This window comes from Sinohyriopsis cumingii, chromosome 2, assembly GCF_028554795.1.
Source record: "Sinohyriopsis cumingii isolate HCF-2022 chromosome 2, ASM2855479v2, whole genome shotgun sequence".
NCBI lineage: Eukaryota > Metazoa > Mollusca > Bivalvia > Unionida > Unionidae > Sinohyriopsis > Sinohyriopsis cumingii.
In genome coordinates, this window is record NC_142962.1 from 3,781,877 (window position 1) to 3,793,397 (window position 11,521).

At 33.9% G+C, this 11,521-nt stretch overlaps 2 protein-coding genes across 7 annotated transcripts in view; both read left to right on the forward strand.

The window, feature by feature from the left end:
- The window catches only part of LOC149804253 (1-phosphatidylinositol 4,5-bisphosphate phosphodiesterase beta-1-like), a 292,443-nt gene extending 282,464 nt beyond the window's left edge, over window positions 1–9,979 (forward strand). For 4 of the 6 annotated variants that reach the window (XM_089938161.1, XM_089938176.1, XM_089938194.1 and 1 more), the window contains one exon: window positions 2,615–9,979. In XM_089938161.1, coding sequence (XP_089794287.1) covers window positions 2,615–2,767 — 153 coding nt within the window. In that variant the 3' untranslated portion in view covers window positions 2,768–9,979. The remainder of the gene's footprint in view (window positions 1–2,614) is intronic. The other 2 variants (XR_016415204.1, XR_016415202.1) reach the window with 2 other exon arrangements.
- LOC149804254 (DNA polymerase alpha subunit B-like) overlaps window positions 5,011–11,521 on the forward strand; it is a 64,734-nt gene continuing 58,223 nt past the window's right edge. The window contains exons 1-2 of the mRNA XM_089951265.1: window positions 5,011–5,126; window positions 6,395–6,444. Coding sequence (XP_089807391.1) covers window positions 5,011–5,126; window positions 6,395–6,444 — 166 coding nt within the window. The remainder of the gene's footprint in view (window positions 5,127–6,394; window positions 6,445–11,521) is intronic.

An 11,521-nucleotide genomic window follows, 5' to 3' on the forward strand; every position in this document is an offset into this window, starting at 1 on the left:
TCTAGGCCTGTTTCAACATAAAATATTTCAGAGTCTGCCTTTGAATAAAATACTTTAATCTTGAAATTAAGACAAGCATCATAATCAATAAAACACAGCTAATTATAGTGCATGAAAATTTTATTTTTGTTCTTTAAAAGTGCTTGAATGTTCTGATGAAGTATCTCTACCAACCATGATTGCCAAAGTTTGGATGACATACACTTTGTGAACCAAGGAAGCCAATTGATTTTGAGGCCAATGGTCAAGCTTTCTGACTGAAAAAAGGTTATTTGGATAATAACTTCAATCTAAACAATGTACAATAACCAGTTTGCAGAGGGCTTGCAGTTAAGGTAAATAAGAGGCCTATTGAATTTAGGGTCAAAGGTCAAGGTCACTGCAACTCAAAAGGAAATTGGTTCTGGAGAACATTTATTGACCAACCCTTTGAGGTTGGCTTACACATATGATAGGAAAGAAACCTATAGATTTTGGGGTCCAAAGTTGAAGGTCATGGTTAAGTCTAATAAGAAAATGTTGATTTTTGCACAGCAAGTTTAGTTCAAAGGTCAAAGTCACTGAGACAGGTTGGTTATTAATACGCAGAGTCAACCATGTCGTGCCATTGCCTACATGAAAAATAGGGTTGTCACATGACATCCCTTTCATGGTACTCTTGTGAATTTATTGAAATAAACTATTAATTTTAATGGCAACTAAATTCTACAGTATGCCTACTGTCAATGAGCAATTCATGAATATTTCATTTTGCATCTGTCTTGACTGCTACAGTTTGTAAAAACATGCAATGACACTAAATTATAACTGACTGTGAAAGCAGTATAATGGATTGTCGGTGATGTTTGACATAACTTGATTTGTAATTATTCAGATCAATAGAAGCATTTTAAAATGGAAACTAATCTAATGATTATAATGTGGAATGTGTGCATGACAACAATGGTCCCATGTTAAAATGCTATAGGGTCCCCTGGTGGCCAGGTGGTCTAAAGCACTTACCTTTATCGATCACTGCCATGTCACCTCTGTCCACATGGGTTCAAGTCTTGGGCTCAGCCTATATGGGTATGTGAGAAAGCTTATCTATAGCTTCCTATGGGTTGGTTCTTCCCAGGTTTTTCCAGGGTTCTTCCTCCGCTATTTGTACTGGCTGCCATATATAGCCTATCATGTGCTGAAAAATGGTGTTAAACCAGGAACAACAAAACATAATGCCATGCAGGGGAGCCAGAAAAGTCTACCATAATTAACATTAGTGAGGTATTTGGTTCAGCATGAAATTTACATAAATCCAAGAAATGGGATATATGATTATATCTGCAGAGATGCCAACCATTCCAGATTTTGTAGAATTATTTTGAATTTTTTGTTAAAATTCTGCACTCCAAATTATATTGATGAAATTAAAGAAAATCAGAATTGTATTAGGATAACATTTGGAACAGGAGTTGTCTATATGGACATGTGTAGGACAGAAGTGCTGAAGCACCAACATGATTGATTGTACATACAATTTAGTTTCACAAAGTTAGTAAAAGAATAACAGTTGATTAGGATTATAATTAGGATTAGGATTATAATTAGGTGAAAAATGGTGGATGTGATGAAGAGAAAAGAATAATGCCGATAATATGTTGACACAAATGTATATGTTGTTTGTTTTAGCCAAATCTTTTAAAGCATTTCAAAGTTCTGGAATTGGATGATTCACCTTTGAATATTACAGAAAAGTCAGTGTCTGGTGGTGTACAGTTGGGTGTGTTTGTTATTTTAAATGAATTTGTTACCTAGTTAGATTTCCACAAAACAGACCTGATGAGCATGATGAAGAGTTGGCATATCATATAGGTGTTATGAGGGACTGTGCTATGCTTAGGTACATTATAGCAAGGGAGCATTGTACATGTGTTATGAGGGACTGTTCTGTACTGAGGTGCATTATAGCAAGGAAGCACTGTACATGTGTTATATGAGGGACTGTGCTATACTCAGGTACATTATAGCAATGAAGCATTTGTACTTTTGTTATATGAGGGATTGTGCTGTAATGAGATACATTATATCAAGGAAGCATTGTATGTGTGTTATATGAGGGATTGTGTTATACCAAGGTACATTATAGCAAGGAAGCACTATGTGTGTTATATGAGGGATTTTGCTATACCAAGGTACATTATAGCAAGGAAACACTGTATGTGTGTTATATGAGGGACTGCTATACAGAGGTGCATTATAGCAAGGAAGCATTGTACATGAGGTATACAAGGGATTGTGCTGTAATGAGGTACATTATAGCAAGGAGCACTGTACATGTATTATGAGGGACTGTGGTACATTATAGCAAGGAAACACTGTATATGGTGAATGCTAAAAAGGTCTAAAAATGCTACTATAATGCTGCCCAAAAGTTTGATAGAGTACTCCATTCGTATCTTGGTAATGATTCACATGTAGCATGCAAGGAGATTTGTTTGCAGACCATGATTTCAAATTTATGCTTGACTTGCAGCTGATGGCTGATAGGTTTAGCTTTCCATTTATCAGTGAATTCTTGAACTTCCTTGTATTTAGTATCAGAACCGTATTTATTATTTTTTGTGTATTCTTTCAGGACGAACAGAAGCACAGAGATGTATTCAGTGAGAAGTGTCAACAAATAACAAAACAGTACAAAGATCTGCTAGAGATGTCAATAACGTCTTCATTCCATTCTTCTATTGAGCATTTGAATGGTGCAGATATTGAAGAAAGCACTGCGTTATAAGAAAATATTTAAATATATTTGCATGTTTCCATGGCTGCCCAAATTTTCAAGTCAGACCTGGATCGCCACTTCAGTACATATTTACTGAACTATAGAACAGAGTGTATGGTACAATATACTTGACACTGCAAGATTGCATTTAAATTTTCTTGAGAAGTTTATTAGGAAATCTTCTTGGAAATTGTTTGTTTTTTAAAGTAATAAACAATGATTATATGTAAACAAAATTACAACAAAGCTTCATACAGATGAGAAATTACAAATTGGTATTTAACCATGATGCAGTTGACCCACTTTAACATTTAGTCTTGTGTGTATGTGTGCATGCGCAGAATGATTTTGGAACTCTACGGAATTTAGTTATAATATTGAGAATGATGATACAAAGAAATAGTTCGTTTTTAAGTCTGAGAGCATTTCTGTATAAAAAAGTCATTACAATAAGTGTGCGATTCGTACAACAAAAACATTTTGCCTTTCCAAAAAATGTTCTACCAGTGTGGTATGCCAGCATTCTGACTTAGCAAGGATATACAACTGGTTGGGCATCTTTTCTATCCTTTTAGTTGCTTTTGTGTCCAATACTGTACATACTTGCTCATAAGTCAAACTGCAAACAACACAGATCCTGATCTGCCATAGCATAATGCACCTGCAGATCAGGGTCTATGTTGTTTTGTTCAACTAATTACTCCAACAAACTGCACAGACCCAGATCTGCTTCGCATTATGCATTGGCAGATCTGAGTCTGTGCAGTTTGCAATTGGACTCATAAACAAGTATATACAGTACCTTCATTCCTTTTGAAATTTTCAAAGTTATGTCATAATTTAGTTTACGACTCAGTCTGTATACCTGTAATTTACATAAAGGTTACATTCATCCGATGAAGGATCACCTCAAAATACCAAGCAATAAATGCTTGTCTTCTTTTGTGAATTCACCATGTTATTTTTGATAGCCCCATGTCTATCCATTTTGTTTTAACCATGGCTTCCTTGCTGAAATTAAAAGGAAAAAAATCCCAAAGTATTGTTATTAATAGGCTTAATTTAGTTTAAAAAAATAGTCCAAGCCAATTAATTCCCAATAACTTGACTAAACTTTGAAACCTTTTATTTAGAATTTTTATGGCTGAACTGTAATCTTGTTAAAATTCAGGTGTGTTCATTCTCTGTTAAGATTTTCCTCCATTCAAATGATTCTAATGGCCAAAATGTGAAAATATGATGCAAAATTGATATATAATATAGATCCAGAGTGACATACAAGACCAATCTGGGTCTGTGCTAGGTACAGTAGCCTTCCATTTTCATCAGTGTTTTTGTACTGTATCATTTGTCTCAGATGTGACAAGAGCTTGTCATTAGGCTTTTGATAAAGACAACCAGATTTCAGACCAAAATGTTTTGTATTGTTGTTGATTGAATCATCTCAACCTTTTGTATAAAAGCCCCCAAAAAGAGTGGCAATGGCAAAAAAAAAGTGTCATTGGCAAAAAAGAGTGGCATCAGCACAGTGTTTCTCAGGTTTATAAAGAATCTAGTGGTATAATGAGATTTATATTTCTGATATATTAATGCATTTCTTGTATTTAGATCTCTTCGGTGTTAAGTGATAAAGACCGGTCTGCTTTTGTATTTTCTTAAAAATGGTAATGAAATAGAGTGAACATTGATTACACAGTTGAATGTCTTGCATTTGTTTAAACAGTGGACTTGTAAGTTGTTTAAGTGGAAGTATGCATTAAGTTCTCCTAGATACATTTTGTGTATAAGGGCACCTTACTACAAACATTGTAGACCCAGGTGCTGTGGTATACACTGGTTGTTCTTATTGTACATTTTCATCAGCTATACCGTAGTGTAGACCTGGATCTGTCAGCGCATATATGCCACAGTAGAGGAATAGTGTAAACCTGGATCTGTCAGCACATTATTACACAGCAGAGGTAACGGTGCATACTTTGATCTGTCAACACATTATGCCACAGTAGAGGGAACCATGTAGACCTGGATGTGTCAACACATTATACCCCAGTAGAGTTGAACGATTATGCCACAGTAGAAGGAACAGTGGAGACCTTGATCTGTCAGCACATTAGTCAACAGTAAAAAGAACCATGTAGACCATGATGTGTGAGTATATCTGTGCCAAAGCACAGGTAACATATATACTTTGAAATGTCAAACATTATGCAACAGCAAAGAGAATAGTGTAGACCTAAGTCTGGCAACACATTATGCCACAACAGGGGGAGCAGTGTAGACCTCAGTCTGGCAACACATTATGCCACAACAGGGGGAGCAGTGTAGACCTCAGTCTGGCAACACATTATGCCACAACAGGGGGAGCAGTGTAGACCTCAGTCTGGCAACACATTATGCCACAACAGGGGGAGCAGTGTAGACCTCAGTCTGGCAACACATTATGTCACAACAGGGGGAGCAGTGTAGACCTCAGTCTGGCAACACATGCCACAACAAGGGGAGCAGTGTAGACCTCAGTCTGGCAACACATTATACCACAACAAGGGGAGCAGTGTAGACCTCAGTCTGGCAACACATTATGCCACAACAGGGGGAGCAGTGTAGACCTTGATGTGAGAACATATTATTCCAGAGTGAATTATGCAATCCTTGAGGTGTCAGCACATTATGCCGCAGCAGACTGGGTAGAACAAACAGTGTAGACCCTGATCTCCTGTTTTTCAGTGTGCCTGCAGATCTTGGTCTCTGTCTTTCATAGTTTTGCAAGCATTATACACAAGCCTATACAGTACTCCAGTTGAAATCTTGTAATGAAAATTCAGTATAAATAAGTATCTTTAAAATTCAACATAGATTTTAGGAATTTTTAACTTTATCCATGCATAATCATTGAAGTAGCACCAGTTTGCTTGAACTATTTATGCACTTGCTCATTTTTAGGGTTTTATTTGTTAAATTTCAGTGCAAGGTTTTGAATCTTTGTCCATCCTGGATGAAATGTCATAGCTGTTAAAGCACATTTTAACGTTCATTTGTGTGTACTTGTTATAAAGAATGGTACATTTTACAGGCATTTTTTAATGTTCATTTCTGTGTGTACTTGTTATAAAGAATGGTACATTTTACATGCATTTTTTAATGAATTTTCATAGACTGCAATTTAGGTTCAGGTTCTTGTTTCAAATGTATAAAGTATTGTATAATTGATCCAGAAGTCAGACTTGCATTTGGTGTGGGAACACTATGTACAAGTACATATAGGTAGAAAAATGCCATCTGAGAAAGGTTGTGTTCTTATTTGATCTTTCTTTAAGCAAAATATTTACACTTTACATCAAAATGACCTTGTATAAATGAACTATTGCATTAAAAACACAGCAAAATTCAGAATTGTTGCAAATGTTCAATTTCCAATGGTGACTACATTGTTTCATTAGTTTAATGATGTGGCGTGAAAGTCTTTGCAACAATCACTGCTGCTATTTTATGTACATGAAACTTCATGTGTACATCCATGCAGTTTATTGATACACCTTGGAATCTGTACTTCCAGAAGTTGACATTTTCAGTGCCACAGATTCTTTGTCCAGTTTCCTGTGATTATAAATAGGTCATGGTGGTTTGTTTGTTTTTCAGTGCTGCAAAAAATTTAGACGAAATAAATAATGACAAAGTTGTGGATCAGGGTATTAAAGTTTTGTCAAATCAAGGCATACTGCACAGCTTAAAATGATGTCATCATTATATTATGACATAATTAATATGTCACATGTAACATAGGTCTATCATAATGCTATGAACTCTGGGAAAGATTAAACTAAAATAACATGGTTGTGACTTAAGTCTTTTATTAAATAACCAACAAAAACATCATTTTTATACAATTTAGGAATCTTAGTTATGTTCCTGTGAGAAAAAATGATAAATTCAGCAAAAAGTAAGCAAGACCTTTGGAAATTGTAATCAATTTGGGATCTGCTGGAGAGATGTTGCTAAAATTTAAATACTTCATTGACTCACTTCTAGCATCCTAGCATGGGGGATTTTCACATTTGTGAATGTGTCAGTCAATATGGCCACTGATACTAGCAATAGAAATAAAACTTAAATTGACATCTTTTGAAAAAAAAAATTATTCTGAAGGAAATTTGACATGTATGAAACACATTTAGGCTATTAGGCAGTACAGGCTTGTACAAATGGTGCCAGTCTCCCATACATCAGCAAGATGGGCTTTAGGTCATGAAACCAAGTTCACGAGTAATGTTAAGATACTTCTTCACTGCTCCCATAATAATCAAGTATTGTTTTGAGCTGACCATAATTTTATTTCTGGCAATGACAGGCTGTTGTATGTCTTTATGCATTTGTGCTTATTGATATAGCATTACACCATCCAGCTGGGAGATTATTTTGAAAAACTCTTAGCTAGTTTTTATCAGGTTTGACATTATTGTATGAAAGAATTGCTAAAACAGAATTAATATAAGTATGCCAAAAATGATTTCTGATTTTTTTGTTATTCATGGAGTGATACTTGAATAATAAGTCCGTTTTATTCTGACATTTATAAATAACATGGATTAAAGTTTTAAACCCTTCCTTTTTCTGATTTTTGTTTCTAAAGATGGCAATGATCTGAGGATAGATTTAAAAAAATGCATATTGGAGGCATGAAGAATGTTTATAATTTTAATTAATTTGGGTCATTTGTTCAGTTGTAATGTTAATTATGTTAACAGTGGATGATTTAATGTTTATACTCCGTTTTAAATCAGATTCACTTGCAAACAACATAGACCATGATCTGCCATCATCTACTGCACTGTCAAATCAGAGTCTTTGTTGTTTTTTCTACAGGTTACATAGACCCAGATCTATCATTGCTTATGTGACAGCAGATTTGGATCCATGCAGTTGGATCAGACTTGTACACAAGTATAAAAAGTAATCAAAACATGCTTTGCACTTAATAATTTCAGCTTCTATTCCTAATACCATCATTAACTTTCTGATGTTGTAATCTGTTCCTCATAGTCATTTACTTCTGATATTCATTGTAATCTATTCCTAATAGTCATTTACTTCTGATATTCATTGTAATCTATTCCTGGTACAGTCATTTACTTCTGATATTCATTGTAATCTATTCCTAGTATAGTCATTTACTTCTGATATTCATTGTAATCTATTCCTAATAGGCATTTACTTCTAATATTCATTGTAATCTATTCCTAATACAGGTCATTTACTTCTGATGTTGTATTCCTAATACAGTCATTTACTTCTGATGTTGTATTCCTAATACAGTCATTTACTTCTGATATTCATTGTAATCTATTCCTAATAGTCATTTACTTCTGATATTCATTGTAATCTATTCCTAATACAGTCATTTACTTCTGATATTCATTGTAATCTATTCCTAATACAGTCATTTACTTCTGATATTCATTGTAATCTATTCCTAGTACAGTCATTTACTTCTGATGTTGTATTCCTAATACAGTCATTTACTTCTGATATTCATTGTAATCTATTCCTAATAGACATTTACTTCTGATATTCATTGTAATATATTCCTAGTACAGTCATTTACTTCTGATATTCATTGTAATCTATTCCTAATACAGTCATTTACTTCTGATATTCATTGTAATCTATTCCTAATAGACATTTACTTCTGATATTCATTGTAATCTATTCCTAATACAGTCATTTACTTCTGATATTCATTGTAATCTATTCCTAATAGTCATTTACTTCTGATATTCATTGTAATCTTCATAAGATATTACAGTAAGAGGATTAAAACTTCAGATTACAAATTACAAATATTTTTGTTATGCATTTCTTAAATTTTTTAATCTTATAAATTGTCTTACTGTATGTACTCATGTACAAGTTTGGTAAAACTGCAAACATTAACCTATTAATGCATGGACTCAGATCTGCCAGTGCACTTTGCTCCAACAGATCTTGGTGTTTGCAGTTTGCAGTTGGATTTGACTTATTAGCAAAAATATAAATGAGTAAGCATGTTAACAGTGGCTTGGGTTGTCTAAATGTGGGGTGGGGCATGCATTTGCTTGTGATAAGAGGAGGCCCAAATGGGTATTTTACTGTTATTATAAGATGCAAGTTGCTTCCTATCCCATCTGTAAGTTACCGTTGTGCTTGTATGTACTTTTAACATACATACTCAAGAATAGTCTGTGTAGAATCATAGTTCAACCCAAGCAAAAGCTAAAGCTTGTATAATTTTGAGAAATGTTGGAACATTTATCCTTTGAGGCCAGCATCAGTAGATTTTTTAAATGTTATGGTGGGCTTATAATGAAACATAAATGTATCCTTAATAATATTTGTACAACAATTTTAAAAATGGGTATGGGCTTATAATCAAGCATGGGTTTATCCATGAATGAATACAGTAGATTGGATCCAAGTAAACCAAGTAGAAAATTGAATCCAGTTATCCTGGATAAATAGCTTTGGAAAATCATGTATCAGATTTTGACATTTTTGGTAAATTTTCCAACTTGGATATGTAACATTTCCATCTAGATTATAAGTCCTAATTTTTCAAAGCAATATAGTATCCTCCATTTTAAGGCAAAATATTTAAAAGTTTTAGACACGTTTTTGGTGCAGGAAAGCTAAGGAAAATAGAAGGCAAATTATTTTACTTATGCATAGCATTCATAGATGTAAAATTTCATGGTTGGTCATAAATTGTTTTGTTTATTCAACTTAATGTTTGTATTTTAAATTTTTTTATGTGAGTTACTGAATTCACTGTGTAAATAGACCTATTATTAATGCATTCAATTTTTCAGCCTATTGTTTAATTTTAGACTAAAATGAATTTTTAACATATGTCTAATTTGGTGATTGGAAATGTAACGTTGTTTATTAGAGACATTGTAATTATGCAATTCTGTGCATTTTATGTCTTACTGTTATTAAATGATATTATGACACAGATCATGTAAAGTTCTCACACAATCAGAATGTAGAATTTTATACTTTTTACTAATCTATTTGTCATTTTCTCATCATAATAAAGACTATCAGACATATGTACTCACATTCCAAAGGGGACCATTTACTCACTAGTATTCTCACTTTTTTGTGAAATATATGAACAATTTTATTGTATGCAGTCATCACTTACTCTGAGCAGTTTTAAATAAAAGTATATAGTAGCTACTCAAAAAATTCTGTATCATGAAGTTTTTGTGATTTCTAAATGTTCAGAAACGTTGCAGGTCAAATTTGTATAGTTCAGTAATATTGGGTTAGACAACGCGTTCATAATGGTCATATGTAGAATTCAGTGTATGCCAGGGTATTCTGGTTACACACAGAGTTCATATACATCAATAGGTGACTACACTACTGTGAAATGCCTTTCCTTGGTTCCAAGTATGCCTTACTGGAACATCCCATGGGATTTTGAATGATGCAGATAAGGGGGTAGGGGTGGGACTAATGAAAACATGTAAAATATGGCATTGTATAAAGGTAGCCATGTCAGTCATCCTCTTTTGAGATAAATAAGATACAGAAAAAAAGTTGCAACAAATGCAATCATTTTAATTTTGTTTTCAGATACTTTTGATGATAGAAATATAGAAGACAGTTTCTGGGAATTGTTTTTCAGGACTTACTTGCACTAGTTTTGTTGTATTCTGTATGAAAGACCACTGTAATCCAGTGTGGTTAATATCTAAGTCTGTTTTTTTTGGTGCTATATATGTTGGGGAGGGTGGTAATTTTACTTATCTAGTCAGTATTATTGATATCGAAACTTATGAGCAAAATTATTTTAATTATTTCATTAAATATGGCAATATCTAGGTATTAAATTTGATCGCAGTGATGATTAGGAATGTGATATCACATCATTCAAATGAAGAATCACCTCAAAATATGAGTATGTAATAACTGTCCCATAGCACAATATATAGCTAAAACATATTATTGGTGCTACTTTTATTGTTCTTTCCTCTAAAATTACTTTGGACACAGATATTCTGATGAAACCATTTTACTTGCACTAGTTCATGACCTTGACACAGAATATACATGATGGATCTCATTAACATTATACTCCTTTTCCTGCAAGCCCTTTTCTTTCATGTTCCCCCCCCCCCTCCACACTGTATATAATACAAGGGGATATATATTTATTGATGTGTCTGTCTCTAAGATGTATGGCCATTTTCATTTTTTATTTCTTGAGCCGGATGCGGGAGGTCGTGGGTTAAAAATGGTACTAACAGCTGCCTCGCTTGGCGTTCAGCATTAAGAGGTTAGTGTTAGGACTGGTCGGCCTGGTGTCAGGATAATGTGACTGGGTGGGACATCATGCTTCATGTCTGCGGCATGATGCCCCAGTGCTAGACATCACTATAAACTGCCACATTGCAGACATCGTAGCGATATGACTGAAAAATTGTTAAAGCTACGTTAAAAATCAAAATCACATCACATATTTCTTGAGCATAACTGTCAAACCATTCTAGTTATTCCAACCAAACTTTGTATACATGCCAAACAAGTTGTGTAGATGTGCTTGTATTCCAACCAAACTTTGTGTACATGCCAAACAAGTTGTGTAGATGTGCTTGTATTCCAAACAAACTTAGTATACTGCAAAGCAAGTTGTATTGATGTGTTTGTATTTCAGACAAACTTGGTATACAAGTAAAGCAATTGTGTAGAGATCTGCTTGTATTCCAAACAAACTTGGTATAC